At 46.8% G+C, this 20,218-nt stretch overlaps 1 protein-coding gene across 1 annotated transcript; it reads right to left on the reverse strand.

Moving 5' to 3' along the window:
- Positions 1–1,145: 1,145 nt before the first annotated feature.
- Positions 1,146–11,549, reverse strand: Znf112 (zinc finger protein 112). The gene is made up of 5 exons (XM_051207714.1): positions 11,457–11,549; positions 9,411–9,459; positions 7,406–7,532; positions 6,763–6,870; positions 1,146–3,999 (listed from the first exon to the last, which is right to left on the reverse strand). The coding sequence occupies exons 1-5, from the start codon at positions 11,492–11,494 to the stop codon at positions 1,496–1,498; spliced, it is 2,826 nt and encodes a 941-aa protein (XP_051063671.1). The 5' UTR covers positions 11,495–11,549; the 3' UTR covers positions 1,146–1,495.
- Positions 11,550–20,218: the final 8,669 nt, after the last annotated feature.

Genomic DNA, 20,218 nt, shown 5'->3' on the forward strand with positions numbered 1-20,218 from the left:
GGATCATCCCTCAAGATTGCAGAGACTTGCAGGGCATACTGGGACACACCTTTAATCCCAGCACTGGGAGACAGAGGCAGGCAGATCTCTGTGAGTTCCAGGCCAGCCTAGCCTGGTCTACAGAGTGAGTTCCAGAACAGGCTCCAAAACAATACAGAGAAACATGTCTCAAAAAATACCAATAAATAAATAAAAGATTGGAGAGACTTAGTTATAGCAGTCTTGGAACCTAGTCCTCAATTATAAGGGTAGAAAGATGTGTGGTGATATCTTATTTATGATTTATTAAAGCTTGCATGGGGTTTCAGAAAGCAAAGTCAGCCATAAGCTATAGAGATCAGGCAGTGGTAATACACACCATTAATCCCAGCAGCCAGAAGCTAGGAGGTGGTGGTACACACTCTAAATCCTAGCATTCAGGATTAAGAGGTAGAGACATTAAAAGATAGTCTTGGTAATACAAATTAGGGTAGAAGGTAAATTAGGGCAACTCAGACTCACCAAGATAGGATAAATAGTGGAATATCTTTGCTGAAGTTGTCAAATGCATTGCTGATGTATTTCCTGCCTTGTATAATGTATATAGTTATTGTACTTATTGTATATAGTTTTTCTTTTATGACAAAAAAAGTAAAATGTGGTGATATTTTATTTGTGCTTTAACAAATAAAGCCTGTCTGGAGGTCAGACTGAGAAGCGAGTCCCTGGTTAACAACAGAAGCCAGGCAGTGGTGCAGCACAGATTTAATCCCGGCGCCCACACTTGGGGGGAGGAAACAGACGTGGTATATATGACTGGATGGAGAGAAGTGAAAATGCAGGGCAGACAATGGACTTGGCCCTTTCCAGCTGAGAAGCTGGCATGCTGGGTAAGTCTGTGGCTTGTCCCTTTGTCTCTCTGATCTTTCAGCCTTTCCCCTGACATCTGACTCTGGGCTTTTATTATTAAAACCAATTAGAATGCCATACTGAGAAAAGGTACCAAGTCATGTAGCTAAACATGGACAAGTATTATGGGTTAATTTAAGTGTAAGAGTTAGCTAGTAACAAGCCTGAGCTATTGGCTGAACATTTGTACTTTATATGAGCCTCTGAGTGATTATTTGGGACCAGGTGGTCTGGAAGGAAACATACGACTACACATGCATGGTTTCATTCATTTATTTTCATGTATATGAGTGATTTGCCTGAACATATGTCTGGGTCCCATGTAGACAGATTCCATGTGGTCTTCTTCAAAAGCAGCCAGTGCTCATCATAGCTGAGCCACATATCTAGTCACGGTCTTACGGCCTTGGCAGTAGACAATGTCTCTATCATGAAGGTTATGTTCTAGTGGACAAGGACATTGTACTTAATTCCTGCTGGCACGCATGTTGAGAAGTTCTTGATCCTCTGCAATAGTTTGTTCATTTTGAAAAACTCTTGGTATAGCTCTAAACCATGTTGTTTCCCAACCACACCTGACATTCATGTGTGGGTATGAACACTGTTTTCATTGACAAAAGAGAACAGCATTTGACAGATCTGACAGGCCTTCATTTCTGTATAGGTCATCAGAAGAATGACTATTCCTACACTCTTCCCTCCGACAGAACTTTTTGCTGCTATGGACTCTTTGGTGGATCAGAAGGCCTGAGCTCCAACGGAAACCCTTACCACACACATCACATGTGTAGGGTTTCTCTCCCGTGTGGACTCGTTGATGAGCTTGAAGATTTGATCTCTGGCTGAAGCCCTTCCCACACACCTCACATTTGTAAGGCTTCTCCCCGGTGTGGACTCTCTGATGGGCATGGAGACTGGAAGACCCACTGAAGCCCTTACCACACTGTTCACATCTGTAGGGTTTTCCTTCTGTGTGGATCCTCTGATGTGCTAGGAGACGGGAACTCTCACTAAATCCCTTCGCACACGCCTCACATTTGTATGGTTTTCCCTCCAAGTGGACAGTGTGATGTGCTTGGAGGCGGGAACTCTGGCTGAAGCCCTTCCCACACGTCTCACATCTGTATGGTTTCACGGTGGTATGGACTCTATGGTGACCCTGTAGATATGCTCTCTGGCTGAAGCCCTTGCCACACTCCTCACACTTGTATGGTCTCTCTCCAGAATGAACACTCTGGTGGCTTTGAAGGTATGATTTCTGACTGAAGCCCTTCCCACACTCCTCACACTGGTAAGGCTTCTCTCCAGTGTGGACTCTCTCATGGGCCAGAAGAGTTGAGGCCTTGCTGAAGCCTTTGCCACATTCTCCACATCTATACGGTTTTTCTCCAGTGTGAACCCGCTGATGAATTTGCAGATTAAAGCTCCAGCTGAAGCCCTTCCCACAAACCTCACACTTGTATGGTTTCTCCCCGGTGTGAACTCTCTGGTGGCTTTGAAGGTGTGAACTCCGACTGAACTCCTTCCCACACTCCTCACACTTGTATGGTTTCTCTCCGGTGTGAACTCTCTGGTGGCCTTGCAGGTAGGAATTCCGACTGAAGCACTTCCCACACTCCTCACACTTGTATGGTTTCTCTCCGGTGTGAACTCTCTGGTGTGCATGCAGGTAGGCACTCTGGCTGAAGACCTTCCCACACTCCTCACACTTGTATGGTTTCTCTCCTGTGTGCACCCTCTGGTGAATGTTAAGAACCCATCTGTGACTGAACCCTTTCCCACAGGTGATGCATTTGTGTGGCTTCTGTTTCTGATGATCTTTGGGGCTGGAACTCCAGTTACATCCATTCCTACCCTCTTTATTAAAAGGTTTCTCTCGGGGGTGAAGTTGCTGATGGCCTTGAACACACACATTTTGACTGAAGCTGGTACTGCATGAATGTTTATGTGGCTGCTCCCTGGTATGCACTCTTGGAAAGTCCTGGAAATGTGGGGGCAGACTGTAGTGGTTACCACACTCAGAGTTATAGAGAGTCTCTTCCACATCAACTCTGAGATGAGGGTTGAAATTTAAACACTGTGTGAAAGCTTTCCCACCCTCCACACCTGGATATAGCTTCTCTTCAGCATGGATGCTCTGATTAACTGGGAGATATAAACTCTGGTTAGAAACATTCCCATTCTCCTCATATTTGTTGGGCTCTTCCCTAGTGTGGGCCCTAAAACCACTATTACAGTGTAAACAACAATCAGACGTTCTCTCGGGGATGCTGCAGTTCTGGGAGGTGCCGCCTGGGCGGGCACACCCACAAGCGTTAGGAGGGGAGTCAGGGTGGATGTTCTCACTGGACTGGCACAGTGCTTGCTCCGCACACGCTCTCAGAGGGGAACACAGAGGAGGACCCTCAGCAGCACCTTCATCTCCAGTCTCCACACTGTGATGGATGTGAAGGGCTGACCTGTCGTGACAGCTCTTTCCACGTGAACTGTGTGTCCAGGCCTTCCCTCCTGAGAGGAACTGCTGATGTGAGAGACAGCTGTGGTCCTCACTGTTGCCATGACTCCAGGCTTTTCTACCCTCGGGACCCGGGCAGGGCTCGGGCCCTGGTTTCATCAAGTCCTGCTTAAGTGAGGGCACCTCCATGGTCTCTCCTCTGTAGTCATGGAAACTATGGCTCTCCCCCTTTCTGTGTAACCCCTCATTGTCACTGCGGCATGGGAACCAGCTGATGATGTCACACCTACACAAGTGGTTTCTCGTGAACGTGTGCTGACCTTCCCATGCACAATTACACGCCCTACGGAGATGTGACTCCCACAAAGACTGCTTGGCGCTCAGTGAAGGAAACCCTTGATTTTTCATAGAGGCAGACTCATCATCTTCAGGAGGCAGCACGTAGTTCCCATCTTCAGAAATCTGAACTGGCATGCCTGCACACACCAGGCAAGGAGAATCTCCTTGGTTCTGAGACTCAGTGTTCCTCTCTGGACATCGTTTCATGGAATCCTGTCCCCTGGGTAGCACGCCTGCACCATGTGGCCAGGTCTGACAGGAGCAGAGCACTCTGGGGCAACAGGAGTTAAATTCCACAGCATGCCCGTACTTGCTTCCTATGAGGATGAGAATCCAGACAAATGCACAAGTGAACACTTTATTGAAAGACTTTGGGATTTAGCACTTGCCTCACAGCAGGAGACTGACACATCATACTGTTTCTATGGTTACTTACAAAACACCTGATACACACACAGAAGCCACAAAATCATGGCTCTCTGGGTACCTTAAGATCTTGCCTTCAATCACAACATTCAGGAGGATCTCTGGAGGGTTCGATGCCAGTCTGATTTACAGAGCGAGTTCCAAGACAGCCAGGGATATACAAACAAACAGTCTCCAAAACAACAACAACAACAAAGGATATGGGTTTTTTCTTTCTTTTTTTTTTTTTTTTTTATTCTGTTTTGTGCAACAGCCATAGCTGTCCTGGAACTTGCTCTGTAGATCTGGCTGGCTTCAAACTCACAGAGATGTGGGTTTTTCCTAACAGAATCTGGATATCAAATATGGCCCCATTCAAAATGTCTAGTGAACTCTAAGCATGTCATGGTCTCTTTATCCTCGACTGTGGAGTGATCCAGAGAGGAAACAAAAGGGGACATTCCCAAAGCAAAAAAAAATTTCTTTGTCTTCTGTGAGCATGAGTGTGTGGTGTATGTGGTGTGTGTGTGTTTGTGTGTGTGTGGTGTGTGTGAGTGTGTGTGTGTGGTGTGTGGTCTATGTGTGTGGTGTGTGTGGTCTGTGTGTGTATGATGTGTGTGCTTGTGTGTCTGTGTGTGTGTGGTGTGTGTGTGGTGTGTGTGAGTGTGTGTGTATGTGGTGTGTGGTCTGTGTGTGTGGTGTGTGTGGTCTGTGTATGTATGATATGTGTGCGTGTGTGTGTGTGTGTGTGTGTGGTCTGTGTATGTATGATGTGTTTGCGTGTGTGTGTGTCTGTGTGTGTGTGGTCTGTGTGTGTGTATGTATGTGTGTGCGTGTGTCTGTGTGTGTGTGGTCTGTGTGTGTGGTGTGTGTGGTCTGTGTGTGTATGTATGTGTGTGCGTGTGTCTGTGTGTCTGTGTGTGTGTGATCTGTGTGTGTGTGTATGTATGTGTGTGTGTGGTCTGTGTGTCTGTGTGTGTGTGGTCTGTGTGTGTGTATGTATGTGTGTGTGTGTCTGTGTGTGTGTGGTGTGTGTGGTCTGTGTGTCTGTGTGTGTGTGGTCTGTGTGTGTGTATGTATGTGTGTGCGTGTGTCTGTGTGTGTGTGGTCTGTGTATGTATAATGTGTGTGCGTGTGTGTGTGTGGTCTGTGTGTGTGTATGTATGTGTGTGTGTGTGTGTGTCTGTGTGTGTGTGGTCTGTGTGTATGTGTGTGTGTGGTCTGTGTGTGTGGTGTGTGTGTGGTCTGTGTGTGTGTATGTATGTGTGTGCGTGTGTCTGTGTGTGTGTGGTCTGTGTATGTATGATGTGTGTGCGTGTGTGTGTGTGTGGTCTGTGTGTGTGTGTATGTATGTGTGTGTGTGTGTCTGTGTGTGTGTATGTATGTGTGTGCGTGTGTCTGTGTGTGTGTGGTCTGTGTGTGTGTGTATGTATGTGTGTGCGTGTGTCTGTGTGTGTGTGTGTGTATGTATGTGTGTGCGTGTGTCTGTGTGTGTGTGGTCTGTGTGTGTGTGGTGTGTGTGGTCTGTGTGTCTGTGTGTGTGTGGTCTGTGTGTGTGTATGTATGTGTGTGCGTGTGTCTGTGTGTCTGTGTGCGTGTGTCTGTGTGTGTGTGGTCTGTGTGTGTGTGGTGTGTGTGGTCTGTGTGTCTGTGTGTGTGTGGTCTGTGTGTGTGTATGTATGTGTGTGCGTGTGTCTGTGTGTCTGTGTGCGTGTGTCTGTGTGTGTGTGGTCTGTGTATGTATGATGTGTGTGCGTGTGTGTGTGGTCTGTGTGTGTGTGTATGTATGTGTGTGTGTGTCTGTGTGTGTGGTCTGTGTATGTATGATGTGTGTGCATGTGTGTGTGTGGTCTGTGTGTGTGTATGTATGTGTGTGTGTGTCTGTGTGTGTGGTCTGTGTGTGTGTGTATGTGTGTGTGTGGTCTGTGTGTGTGGTGTGTGTGGTCTGTGTGTGTGTATGTATGTGTGTGCGTGTGTCTGTGTGTGTGTGGTCTGTGTATGTATGATGTGTGTTGCGTGTGTGTGTGTGGTGTGTGTGTGTGGTGTGTGTGGTCTGTGTGTGTGTGTATGTATGTGTGTGCGTGTGTCTGTGTGTGTGTGGTCTGTGTGTGTGTGTATGTATGTGTGTGTGTATGTATGTGTGTGCGTGTGTCTGTGTGTGTGTGGTCTGTGTGTGTGGTCTGTGTGTGTGGTCTGTGTGTGTGTATGTATGTGTGTGCGTGTGTCTGTGTGTCTGTGTGTCTGTGTGTCTGTGTGTGTGTGGTCTGTGTGTGTATGTATGTGTGTGTGTGTCTGTGTGGTGTGTGTGGTCTGTGTATGTGTGTGCGTGTGTCTGTGTGTCTGTGTGTGTGTGGTCTGTGTGCGTGTGTCTGTGTGTCTGTGTGTGCGTGTGTCTGTGTGTGTGTGGACTCTATGAGTGTGCTCCAGCCCTGCCATGACTGAGGTGGTCAGATGACAACCTGAGAGTTAGTTTTCTCCCTCTTTCCACCACATGGGATCTAGGGATGGGAGCTGCGTCTCCGGCTTGGTGACAAGCACCGTATTCATGAAGCCATCTCAGGGCCCTGCTCTGAGTGCTGTAAACCCCATTATCCTACTTATGAAGTGGGGATCAGTGGAGAGTAAGGGGAGAGATGAATGCCCTGCCCTGAGTTCTGGAAAGTCCTCCCACCCGCTGACCCAGCAGCTCCCACCTGAGAGCCCACCTCCCCGGGCCTCCACCATGCCAATCTTCTCTTCAGTCTCCAGCTGGGCTATCAGACCCGGTTTGAAGGGCTCATGTGCTATGGAAGAAAACAGGAAAGCAAACAATTGATCACGTCTCCTTTGTCAAAACTACATAAACAAAGAGCTGGGTATGGAGGTGTATGTCTGTCATCGGTGCACCTGGCAGGTAGAGGCAGGCGGAGCAGAGGTTCCAGACCACCCTCACCTACACAGTGAGTTTGAGAACGGTCTAGCCTGGGCTATAATGGAGGGTGCTACTGACTGGCTTGCTCTTCACACAACTCGGAGCCACCTGGCAGGGCCAACACCACCCACAGGGGCCCGGGCCACAATCACAGCAAGGACTGGTCAAGAAAATGCCAGAGAGACTGCCCCAGGCCAACCTGACAGATCTGTCTTCTCACCTGAGGTCCCTTGCCCAGGCGACTCTAGCTTGTGTCAAGGTGACAAAACTCTCATGCACAGCTCAAAAGAAGGTGGACGGAGCCACGAGGCACCTCCGGTGCTCAGAGAATGAGGCCAGGAGGCCCTGGGCCCCCACACAGCCGGTCCCTGACCCAGTCCTCGGGGAAACCCAGATCCCAGCCTCACCCACTGACAGCAGCGTCCTGAAGGTCTCCAGCATCACCTCCCGGTACAGCTTCCTCTGGGCAGCGTCCAGCAGCTCCAGCTCCTCCTCGCTGAACACCACAGCCACGTCCTTGAACGTCACCATCCCCTGAGACACCAAACACATGGGTATGACTACACAAGCGGTGGTGCTGAGAAGATGGGCAGGGAGAAGCTGTGTGGGACTCAGAGCCTCTCAGGCAGAGGTACCGATCTCTGCCTTCCATCTGCTGGATCCACCCATGAGGACTGCAAAGAAATCCTTGTGTGTACATGTGTGCGTGTGCATAGGTGCATGGTACACATGTGTAGATGCATGCATGTGTGCATGTGTATGAATGCACACACATCTGAGTCTGTGAGTGTGCATGTGTCCATACCTGTGCACATGACATGGGTGTTTATGGAGGTGTTTTGGGAGTTGGCCCGGCCCTCACCCTCGCAGAAGCACACATCAGGGTAGTGTTTTGCAGAGAGCTGCCATCGAGTATACAGCAGGTGACAACTCGTGTTTAACAAGCTGATGATTTGCTAAGGACAATTTCCCAAGTGTCTGTTAAACCAAAACCATTAAGAAGTAGCTTTCCTGCAGCGGCTGGCTTTCTGATCGCGCTCCTAATGACAAAAGGCTTGAGGTTCAGCCAACCGCTGAGTATGCAGCCGAGCGTTCCTCCCTGGCAGTCAGTGTCCCCTACGGAGCCTGAAAGAAGCCACGCAACTTATCATGCGTTATGTGAATGGACCGGGCCCTGGGAAGGTAACATGTAGAGCCTGGGGTTTGGTTGGAGGTGTGAGTGTGGATGTGTGTGGTGGAACCCAGACGTGGCCAAGTGTGACGGAGACACGCGAGAAGAACCGTGAAGGAGGTAACCGTGTGGAGGACGTGTGGCCGTATAACTATGTGAAAACAGACGGAACTATTTGCAGAGGTGTAGGGCTGAGCAGGAGATGTATGTGCGTAAAGAGAGATACGTGGCTGTAGGTAAAAAATGTAACTATGTGAAGACTGATGCTCACAGAGGATGTTTGAAAGGAAGTAAAAGAGAAAGTGTGCCTCAGAAAGGGAGTGTTTCCTTATTTTCCCCTGGGACAGAAAAGGCCCTTGCCACATTTGCTGATGTTTTGTATAGCCTGAGTGCTGTCTGGACACTGAACTTCCTCCAGGCACTGATAGCAGATGATGCAGCTAGCCCACAATGCAGAGTGAGACCCCCATTCAAAGAAGAGAGGGAAGAAAAGAAAACTAACTTCCCCCACACCCACAAAGGGGACTGACTCAAACTGAACAGATGAGATATGAGGGCAGCTCGGAGGTAAAGCACTTTCCCTGAACCTGACCACTTATCTTGAAAGTTGCTCCTCTACCTTTGACAGGCACACTGTGGCATAATGTGGTCTAATCCCCACGGATAAACAAATATATTTTAAAATAACTAACTAAACACAGGAAGGTTTTGTTTTGTTTTGATGAGCCTGACATATACATGGAGTAGTACCTGCTGCCACTCCTCACCCTGGCCTGAGGGGAACTGTGCACCCGCACTGAGACATGAGGAAGCATGGTGCTTTCAGTAGGTCGTGGCCCCCACAGACTCATGTGGCACTATTGGGTGTGGGGCCCTGGTGGAGGAAGTGTGTTGGTGTGGAGGCGGGCTTTGAGGTCTCACATGCTCAAGCTACACCCAGTGTGACACATAGTCTCCTGCTGCCGTTGGATCAAGATGCACAACTCTCAGGTGTTTTCATTTATAAGAATTGCCAGGGTCTCCCAGCACTCAGGAGCCAGAAGCAGGCGGATCTCTGTGAGTTTGAGACCAGCCAGGTCTACAAGAGCTAGTTCAGGACACCCTCCAGAGCCACAAAAAAACCCTGACTGGAAAAAACAAAAAACAAACAAATAAAAAAATAATTGCCAGGGTCGTGGTGTCTCTTCACAGCAACAGAAACCATAATTAAGAGCATATAACACAGATGAAAATCAACTCACCTGAAATTCGGCCATTTTCTCCTCCTCTTTTCTAGGAAATGGTGGAGGCCTGGGAAGGCAGGACAGGACAGACACATGAGAGGGGAAATACAACTTGGTCCAGGGGGAGGTCAAGATGCCCCTCGCCTCCAGGGGCAGGCACATACATGTGCTGCAAAGTAGGGCACACGGGCCACGGTCCAGCTCCCCCGGGATGTCCACCCTAGGCTATAGGCAGGAAAAGCCTTCCCAAATGTTCACACCCATCCTGGGAAATGTGGTGAAGGGGAGTAATGAAATGTATTGGCTCCAAGTAGCATCAAGGGACAAAATGCCAATGCTCAGAAACTGGTAATGGGCTGAAATGGCTCAGCAGGTAAGGGTGCTTCCTGCCAAGCTAGATGACCTGAGTTTAATCCCCAGGGCCCGCATGGAAGGAGACAGCTGGCTTCCACAGGTTGTCCTTGGACACCTGCTTCTGTACACACAGACACTAAATAAATATTAGTCATTTTTAAAAGGTGCATGGTGCTAGTATGCCCCCACTGAGTAACCTGAGCCTTAAGCCCATTAACCTTCTACGTTTCAATTCTGTCATCTGCAAACAGGCTGTTACAGTGCTGGCACTCAGGGTTGAGGGCTGCTGGGATTCTGTGCCCCAGGAGTGGACAGCTACTGTAAGGAATAAAAATCCCTATGTGCCTATGACTGCACAGAAATGAATTCTACCCTGCATCAGAGAATTGCCCCTGCCCTCTGACCCTGCTAAGGGGATGGAGTATATTGCTCAGTGGTAGAACCCCTGCCTAGAACCCCCCAGTGAGGGGCTGGGGGCGTGGCTCAGTGGTAGAGCCCCTGCCTAGAACCCCCCAGTGAGGGGCTGGGGGCGTGGCTCAGTGGTAGAGCCCCTGCCTAGAACCCCCCAGTGAGGGGCTGGGGGGCGTGGCTCAGTGGTAGAGCCCCTGCCTAGAATCCCCCAGTGAGGGGCTGGGGTGTGGCTCAGTGGTAGAGCCCCTGCCTAGAATCCCCCAGTGAGGGGCTGGGGGGCATGGCTCAGTGGTAGAGGCCCTGTCTAGATCTCCCATTAAGAGGCTGGGATTTGGCTCAATTTTGTGTAGCAACGTCTTTCAAGATGAAATGTTCCATCCTGCAGGGACCCTCCTTAGATGGAGGTAAAACATTCCATCATGCAGGGAACCTCAATAAAATTATGGAAGAAAACAATTAAAAAGTTTCAGGAAGTTCCTGGAATTGTGCAGGTTCCCTAGCCCTTTCCCTTCGAGCGGCAGCGCAGCTTAGAAGAGGGTCAATCAGCTGAAGTCCCCAAAGAAGAGATCAGCTGAGCTGAAGAGAGACTCAGACCAACTGAAGCACCAGGGAGGACCCTCTATACCTGGCTGAGCTGCCTGTGCCACGTGCTCCAGGTTCACAGCTTTCGAGCTGCCACTCGTACAAGGGTGGGCTTTGGTGATGCAGATGTCTTTGAGTCATTTCTGCTCCTGTAAGTAATCCCTCACCCATACTTGTTGCTGGAGCTTTCTGTCCCGTCTGGTCTCACGGCCACTTCAGCCCCACATAAACACATGGACACTATATTAGTTATAAAACTGTTGGCCGATAGCTAAGGCTTCTTACTGGCTAGCTCTGTCTTAATTATTAACCCATTTCTATAAATCTATGTATTTCCACGTGGTCTTGGCTTACTGGAGAAGGGTCTGTACCTGTCACACCTTCCTCTACTGCATGGCATCTCTCCACAGTCTCTCTCTGCCTATCTTTCCCAGAATTCACCTCATCTCCTAGTTCTGCCTATCTTTCTGGCTCTGCTGGCCAAACTGTTTTATTCATAACAAATAAGAGAAACATATATACAGACGAACATTTCCCATCACATATTCATGTAAGTAACCCCAATAAAAGTCACTGGGTCACCAAGTTGGGTTTTTTGGGTTGTCACTGGATCTCAATCTGGAACTAGTAGACATTTGGCTATGTCTCCCCAAGAATAGTATCCCATAATTTTCAATGGTAGAGGCACAAAAAAAAAAAAAAAAAAAAAAAACTCACCAGCGAGGGTTGTGGGTGCAGCTCAGTGGTGGAGTCATTGAATTCTACCCCCAACACTGAAAAATAAGCAAACAATTAAGTGACTAGACAGTGGTCGGTAGATAAGCATAGAGTACCTGAGGTCAACCCTTAGCGCGCATGTGAAATGGAACTCCATGGCTGTGTGTTTCTGGGAGGTGGAGACAGGGGGCCTGCTGGGGCTTGCTGGCCACTGGTCTAGCTCCAGGTTCAGTGAGGGATTCTGTCTCAAGAAAATGAAGCAGGGATAGAGCCGAGCAGAGCACCAGATGTCCCCCTCCTGGACTTGCATGCCCTTTGTCCCCCAAACACACAGGCATGAACTGCACAAATATGAACATGAAAATCAACATTACAGTTTGAAAAGAGAAACAGGGGCATGGGCTGTTGGAGAATCCCTGTGGGCTACGCCTCCTCCAGCTCCAGAATGACAGCACCTAGCCCTAATCTGCCTTTGGTTTCTCTTGTTGACCTCTATGTGAATCTGGTCTGAATTTCCCACAGGTTCAAAGCCTGTGCACAACTTAGTAGAACAACCCAGAGAACTGCCATATTTTCTTATGGAGAATAAGCATCTGACATTGTCCTGTGGAGTCCCAGTCAGATTGTTCTGAGGATATGGAAATCAACTTTCTATGGTGTTAACTAGAGGATAATAGAAGCCCTGGGAGAGAATGGTTCAGTCCCAAGAAAGCAGAGCCCCCTGCAGCCAGGGAACACCAGATTCATTCTTCAGGTGTCTGAGTCTTCTTTCCACGGACCCATCATGAACCCACACCTGCCTCAGAACATTTGGTGCCCAATGCGGGGCTTGAAAATAGGCAAAGGATCTGCTGAAGGACAGAGGAGCCAGCCACTTTATTAATGGAAGAAGAATGCCCTCAGGCTAAGGGGACTCCAGGATCGCCAGGGTCTCGGGAAACTTCCCATGTCAGGAGCAACGGTATGTGGGGTTATTAAAATGCCTGCTAGGGGAACAGCTCACAGAGCCTTTGGTATTAATGAAATGGCCTTGCCAATGGTTTCAGGCAATTCCTGCTCAATTGAAAATGAGGGTATGGACACAAAGGTTGAGAGCTTCAAGGAGAGCTCATCAGAGAGGAGAGTCCATGCCATTAAAAAATTGGTCTTTATGTAATTTAATATGAAATGCTCTGGAGCCGTTGCAGAGTGAGGCGTCACATGAAGCTGTATCTGTTGGAGAACAGGAAAGTAAAAGAGAAGACTCTCCTGCTAAATGTCTCAAGCAGCGGAGGAGGTTCCTTCACAGTCGACAGGAATGCCGTTTCACAGGACAGTGAAAGTGAGTGAAGACAGGACCTGGAGAAGGCTCTCCTCCTTCAACGGATGAGACAGATTTAGACATTTAAAAGGCTGAAAGGCTAACTGCACAAATTCTAAAGGCAGAAAGATGTCTCCCTGAGACAAAGAGTAAAAAAGGAAACTTCCCAGTAGAGAAGAGGAAAAGGAAGGAAATAAGAGGAAACTTCTCTATAGAAAAGAGGAAATGTTTTAATCAAGGATTTTCCTGGTAAAAAGGGGGGAAATATTGAAACAAGGACTAAAGCTTAAAAGGTCCCATAAAAGAAAGATAAACAGAGGAAGCCTGTTCCCAGTAGGAACAGTGGAAGGGTAAAGGGCTCTTTCCTATATAAGAAAGAGACCAGTTAAAACTCAGAGCTCTGTGTCTGGCTGCTCGCTGCCTCCCGGCTTTCACAGAACTGCCCCTCAGCTCAGGGCAGTGGCATCAATCACAACGAACTGACAGGTGGCGTCATTGCCACAGCCTGAGCAAGAGCTTAGGATTTTGTTGTCTGTTTGCTTAACTTTGGTTAAAATTGTGTTACTGTTTTTCCCCAATAGTGGGAATAACTCATTATAAGTGATCTCTTCATGGGAGAGAGAGAGTTAAAACAAGCCCAGCTTCTAGTAAAGAATAATTAGAGAAGGGCACAAAATATTAAGTGAAATGCTGTTTGATTTCCAGAGATACCAGCAATTCATTGTATAGAGGATGTTCTCTTTTGATTGTCTAATTAATGCTTAGATGAATGTTTGATTTTCATAGTGAATGAACTTAAAGAGCAAACTTCATGATTTTGAACTGGATCATTAGGTATATTCCTGTCCGTTCATCATCACTGAGAATTTGCCTCTGCTCTTTAAGTTACTTTCTAGAAATTCCTGGTTAAATTCTATAAAACTGTAACACCTGAAACAGACTGCATTGTTAGGTTATCAGATATGTGGCTACTAAGGTAAAAGCTCATAAAGAATAATCTCTTACTGATAAAGAGCTTACAAACATTATTTCTCCACTAAATGAAATACAAGTAAATTGTTTGACCCACACTGTTAATAATTGGCAAGTTGCATGAACATGTTATTTGGAATCTATGAAAATCTATGACCCTCTTTTTAAATTATTATGAAAGTACTCTATGAGTATTGCCTAAAGTTGCTGCTGCAAATCCCACAGATTGTTATCACGTTTTTATAGATGGCCTGTGTGTAAAAGTCCATGCAGATACAAGCTGGTGACAGAATTGCTCAGTTGTTGTCGTCACCATATTTCAAAGTAAAACAGCTACAATTATAGGACAGAAGGTTTTGAAAATACTAGGAAAAGGTGTTTTGACGAACTGTTATTAATGACGAGAGGACAAAGTGAAAATGACGTTGTGATTTCAGGCCTAGTGGACACTAAAGCTGATGCATCTATACATATCTACACATGCATATGTAAATCCATCCATACATACATATATGTAGAAAAAGAGGGAGAGTTTGATCTTACTTATTTGCTTATTCACTTACTGAGTCAGGGTCTCACTATGGCTGACCTGGAACTCACCATGTAAACCAAGCTGCTCTGGAACTCACAGAGATCTGTTTGTCTGTTCCAAGTGCTGGGAAAAAAGTCAAGTGTGCTGCCATAACTATCCCTAGCTCCAATCTGCAATCTTTTTAAATAATGGGGTTGGCCATTATGTTTGTCTGTTAGTTTATTGAGACAGGATTCCATTGTAGCTTTGGAGCCTGTCCTGGAACTCGCTCTGTAAACCTGACTGGCCTTAAACTCCCCAGTGCTGGGATTAAAGGCCTGCACCACCAGCACTCAGCTGTATATTTGGTGTATTAGTGTGATAGTTGGCTTTTATTACAAACTTCACACAATCTAGACTCACCTGTAAACAGATTCTCAAGAATGGATCATCGAGCTTAGCCCGAGGGCATATCTTCTTTTCTTAATTTTATTTATGGTTTTGTTGGTTTTTGTTGTTGTTATTGTTGTCTATTTTTAGAGATGAGTGCTCTATCTGCACATAGCCTACAAGTGAGAAGAGAGCACCAGATCTCATTACGGATGGTTGTGAGCCACCATATGGTTGCTGGGAATTGAACTCAGGACCTCTGGAAGAGCAGCCAGTGCTCTTAACCTCTGAGCCATCTCCCCAGCCCATCTGTGGGGTTAACTTAACTGATGGATGTGGGAAGACCCAGCCCACTGTAGGAGGCACTATTCCCTAGGCAAGGAGTTCTGAACTGGAAAAGAGCAGAGAAACTCAACTGAGCAGAAGTCAGCAAGCAAGTAAGCATGAATGCATGCATGCATGCATAAATTTCTTCTCTTGACTCTGGGTATGATGCAACCAGCTGCTTCAAGCTCCTGCTGGGATTTTCCCACAATGATGGCCCAGAACCTGGAACTGTCAGCTGAAATAAACTTTCCCTTCTATGCTGCTTTTCCTCAGAGGATTTTATCACAGCAACGTTGTAAAACCAGAACAGTTGGCGTCCTGTAACTACTGAGGTGGCTGGACTTCAGCCCACCAATGTATTCTTCTTGTGATTTCTCCTCCCAGATTTTATTTCCCTTACTCACTGTCTGCTTCCATTTGGGCTGGTATGTGTGTGTGTGTGTGTATGTGTGTATTTTTTACAAGTTCACTCATTTCTTAGCTTCAGAATTTGTTTGCCTTTAGTGGTCGATCTTGGATTGCAACAAACACATCTACTTGTTCACAATGTGTATTTTAGAATAAAATTTTATTTACTTATTATGTGGTCATGTGCGTCTACAGAGGACAGAGAACAATCGTTGAAGTTGGTTCTCTCCTTCCAACATGTAGGTCCCGGGATTGAATTCACGTTCGTAGGCTTGGCCGCAAGTGCATTCTCAATGGCCCTTCAGCAAGTTTAATACTACCATTTAAAACCTACTTGTGAAGTACAGAAACTTCTTGGGTTGCATGTGCTCTGCTGTGGACAATACATTCTACAGCTAAGAAAGATGCATGTTTTATGCCTTCGGCTTTCAGGTTCCAGAGGGTTCCCTGACGGTAGGGACAGTATGACAACAGGTGGCAGGCGTGGCATCAGGAGCAGGGATCTGGGAGCTCCCATCTTGAACCCAAAGCACGAAGTAGAGAGAGCAAACTGCGGCGAAGTAAAACCTTCCGTCCTCAGAGCCTCACCAGCCCCTCGAGCCCATGACTACTTTCCCCAGCAAAGCCAAACCTCCAGAAGCATCCCCTTCCCCTACCTCTGGGCCACTTATTCAAAGGCCTGAGACTACGGGATCATTTCTCACTCAGACAACCACGCCGCGTTCTGCTGCCTCTCTCCCCTGAGTCTTTTTCAAATCCAGGGTTACGAAGGCAAGATGTGGGGGGGGGGGGCACCGGGCTCCATCAACACCCGCCCCCCAGAAGTCACAGTGGGCACTGGAGGCAACAGCTGGGGACGACTGTCTCCACGAGAATCCACACCCGAGTCGTTTAGGGTCTGGCAGAGGGCAGGCTGGGGCCGGGACCCTGCAGCAGGAGCTCTGGGAGCATCCGTGGGTCCCTGCAGCTCCCGGGGACCGGGGTGCTTCTCCGCAACGGGGCAAGCACTCGGAGCACAATGTCCCAGGCTGCGAGATGGCACCGCTGGCAGTGGCCGGGGCTGCGGGAGGGGGCGCGGGGCTGCGACGGGGCCGGGACCCGCACCATCCTGGTGACCGCCAGCCCCTGCCAGGCCCGAGTCAGTGTGCGCAACCGCGGCGCGCTCGGGCAGGCTCACTCAAAGCCCACCCGCGCCCTGCCCTTCGGAGGCAGAGTTCCTTCCCCAGGGTCCACGCCTCGTGGCCACCGCCCGCGGCGACCCGAAAAGTCCCCGGCACATGCGGCAGGGGACAGCGCAGGGACGGCTCACCTTTCCGAGAGAAACACAGGCCGCGGCCTCGCACACCTGGGGCGGAAGCGACTCTTCCCGCACAGGCCGCTGGACTACACTTCCCAGAATTCCCCGGGGGAGCAGGTGCGACACAGACTGCTGCAGGTTATCCTAAAAACTGTGGAATCTCGGACTACATTTCCCAAAATTCCCGGCCTGAATAGGGCGTTCCTCTTTGCCTCCTGCAGGGGAAGTCATCCTAGTATCCAGGCATGCTAGAGTTGTGAACTACATTTCCCAGAATTCTCTAAGTTCCTCTTTGCCTTTCCAATGCGGATTTGCCTCCATAAGAAAACTAAATTAAATGTCACAATTTGTGGCCCAGAACAGTGTCCTCAGCGTTTCTTAAAATAAAAATCTTCTAACCACAAAACTCTCCCTCCTTTCTATGGAAGGCTGTGTTAAATGGCGCCTTTCTAGAGCGTGTCAGAGGAGGCTTGGGTCTTCTGGCCTACATTTCCTGGCATCTGCAGGAACTCCTTCCAGGCAGTGTGCTCCCTTCGAGACCATTTGCATGAGTCACCGAGTTTAGGGGATTCTTAGTCTGCATCACTCCTACCGAGCGCTGTGATCTTCAGCGCTCCAACCTTCACTCCCCCCCCCCCCTTATAATCTTGGAAAAGGGAAACTTTTCAAATGTGACATTCAAGAAAACTCAGGCAAAGCAAACTGAACAGAGCTACCATGCACCCAGTGTAATCAGCTATTATACAGAAAGTGCATGGAGGAACTTGAAATATAGAAAGAAGGGGTAGAAAACCAGGTTTTACAAAAGAAACTAATAATTTTAAATAGTGTGTTCCTGTGTGCTTGAGGGTATGTATATTTACCATGAGAGTGTAGTGCTTAAGGAAGCCAGAAGAGGGAGTCACATCCCCGTAAACGACTCATAATCATGACTCATGATTATGACACTTGGTCAATTTTACTCTTTACACCTCCCAAATAAACACGCACAGCGTTATTATGTATAAATGCCTGGCAAAGGCTTGCCTTGTTTCTTGCCAGCTTTTCTTAACTTATCCTGTCTGCCTTTTGCCTTACCCTGCTCTATTTCTGTGTAACTTTTCTTTCTTACTTCATGTCTGGCTGTGTAGCAGGGTGACTGGCAACTTCTTTGCTTGCCCCTTCCTCTCTTCCCAGATTTCTCCTTCTATTTATTCTCCATGCCTGCCAGCCTTGTGAAGCATGATCCTAATTAGGTTTATCAATAAAAACCCAGAGTCCAATATCACGGTAAAACTGGAAGCTCAGAGAAGCCGAGCATCAGTCACCAGGGACTTCTTACCTCTCCTATTCCTCTGATTGAAAGGGCTGAGATACTGTCTTTGCCCTCTCCTTATCAATTCCTCTCTCCACCCAGTCTTATCACTTACTCCCTGTGTTCTCTCTGTACAAACCTCCAGACCTCTATGGTTAACTAGTAGTAGCTCCACCCTCTGATCTCCAAGCAAGCTTTATTTGTCAGAACACAAAATATCACACATGTCCCTGTTTTTGTCTAAATAAAAAGCAAAAGTCTTAACTAACATAGAAAAACTATATACAATAAGTATAATAACCATATACAATGTATACAGTCAAGAATTACATTAACAATGTGCAGTCCATTTGCATTGGACAAATTCAGAGAAAATACTCCATTATCTATTCTATCATGGTGAGTCCAAAGGGTTGTTTGTATCCAATTCACCTTCTAACCTAACTTGTATTACCAGCCCAAAACTAGCTTTTTGTCGCTCGACCTTATGCACTTCTTATTCCTCTTGAGAGATTCTCTTCTGAATTTGTTAACAAGAAAACTAGAACGATCTAATCTTCAACTCCCGATATCTGAGAAGAAACTATTTATTACCTGAGTAATCATGAAGTGCAAGCAAGACTTCCAAGAAATTGCGGAAATAGTTAGCTGCCTGGACAGTCATCGAAGGCTCCCCTGGGAAACCCATCTTCAGGCCCCAGGCCTAACATATCTGACAGACATTTTTGTGAAGCAGGATATTCTAGAAAACTGTCTTTCCTTGTCTTGACAAGGTTTGGCAGGTGCTTTTTATGTGTGTCCTGCTGGTCCACTTTGGACAACAGTGTGAGCAAGGAGACTTTCTTGCCCAACGGTTAACTTTTGCCACAAAGAAAGTAAACTCCATATGGAGTTCCTTCAATGCCCATCGTCTTCTCTCACGTAGATTACTGCTGCCAGGAGCAACCATGTCTCATTAAAATAAAAAAAAATTAAATAAAAACCCATCTTATTAAAACATCCTAAATGCCATAAATAATCTGAAGATATCTGAAGTACTTGAAGTCCACCTGCCTATTTAAAATACATGTTTGACCTTGAACGCATACCCTAACATGACTATGAGTTCAACTGTAATATGTGACTATTTACCTGCATTTGTTTATCCTAGTTTGTAATAACTTTCAAGGACTAAAGATTTGCATTGCATTGGTAAATGAGCTGTATAAGTACAATACTTCGAACAAGAATGTATGTACAGTATGTTCTAACAAAAATAACCTCAAAATTGTATCAATATACAAAAAATCCATATCAAAGTAAAATATTTAAGATTAGTAGTTGCTTTTTTTTGTTTCAAAGGAGATTCAATAATCTACCCTATTATCCTATCATAGCTATATGTCCCCTTTTTCTTTTCAGAGTCTATTCAATAGTCAACCCTTTATCCTATCATTTCTATATTCCTTCTTTTTCTTTTTTTAGAACAGAACTCTGAATCTAATATCCTTTGTTCTTGACTGTTACCATTAACAAGTAATAAGCAATCACCTTAAACGATGACAAATATTCATAATCCAATGAAAGACCAAAAAACCAGATGCCCCACCTTTCAGGAATGTGGGCATCGTGTTCTTAAAATTACTTCCTGCTATCTGGGGGCATCGGCATCTTTAAGGGACCCTGAAAAAAATGGGAAACTGTATTATCTGCTGTCCAGTGTCTGTGTAATGGGAAAGTGCATGGCTTGTCTCAAGTCCAGGCGAGAGTAGTCTGTGGGGCTGGGCCATCTCAGCTAGCCACCTTGAGATTGTCCTCAGCCGTTTGTAGTCCAAGGCCGAGTTTTGGGTGCTGTTTGCCAGTTTAATGGGATCACCACAACCCAGATGGAAACACTGTAGGGCCCCATCCTCCTTTTGGAGACTTCAAAGGCTAGGCATGGTATTGGTTCAGTGCAGAAAACTTAAATGTTTATTTTAGAAGTCATATGCAGCAGATCTCGAAAAGGATAAGGGATCATATTTTCTTATATACATCAAGAATACAAAAACTTAATTCCTAGTTACCTGATAGAGACTCTAATGCGCAATCATGTACAGGAAGCTGGATGAAGCATTTTTCTAGAGATAGTTAGCCAGGACTCTACATGATCATCTATATGATCATTTATGCCATGAAAAAGTTTAACACATATATATTAATCTTATTAACTTGGAGATATTTATACCTTAAGAAAAAATTTCAAAAGTTAAAATAAAACCAAAGACTTAAGAGATTAGTGGCA

This window comes from Phodopus roborovskii, unplaced genomic scaffold, assembly GCF_943737965.1.
Source record: "Phodopus roborovskii unplaced genomic scaffold, PHOROB, whole genome shotgun sequence".
Taxonomy (NCBI): Eukaryota; Metazoa; Chordata; class Mammalia; order Rodentia; family Cricetidae; genus Phodopus; species Phodopus roborovskii.

Excerpts from the sequence above, each read along its gene's own strand:
- Znf112 (XM_051207714.1), bottom strand. The coding sequence starts at position 11,494 with ATGACTCCACCACTGAGCTGCACCCACAACCCTCGCTG. Across the intron at positions 9,460-11,456 it reads TGCACCCACAACCCTCGCTG|GCCTCCACCATTTCCTAGAA; the intron begins GTGAGTTTTTTT and ends CTGCCTTCCCAG. Across the intron at positions 4,000-6,762 it reads AGGTGGGAGCTGCTGGGTCA|GAAGCAAGTACGGGCATGCT; the intron begins GCGGGTGGGAGG and ends TCATCCTCATAG.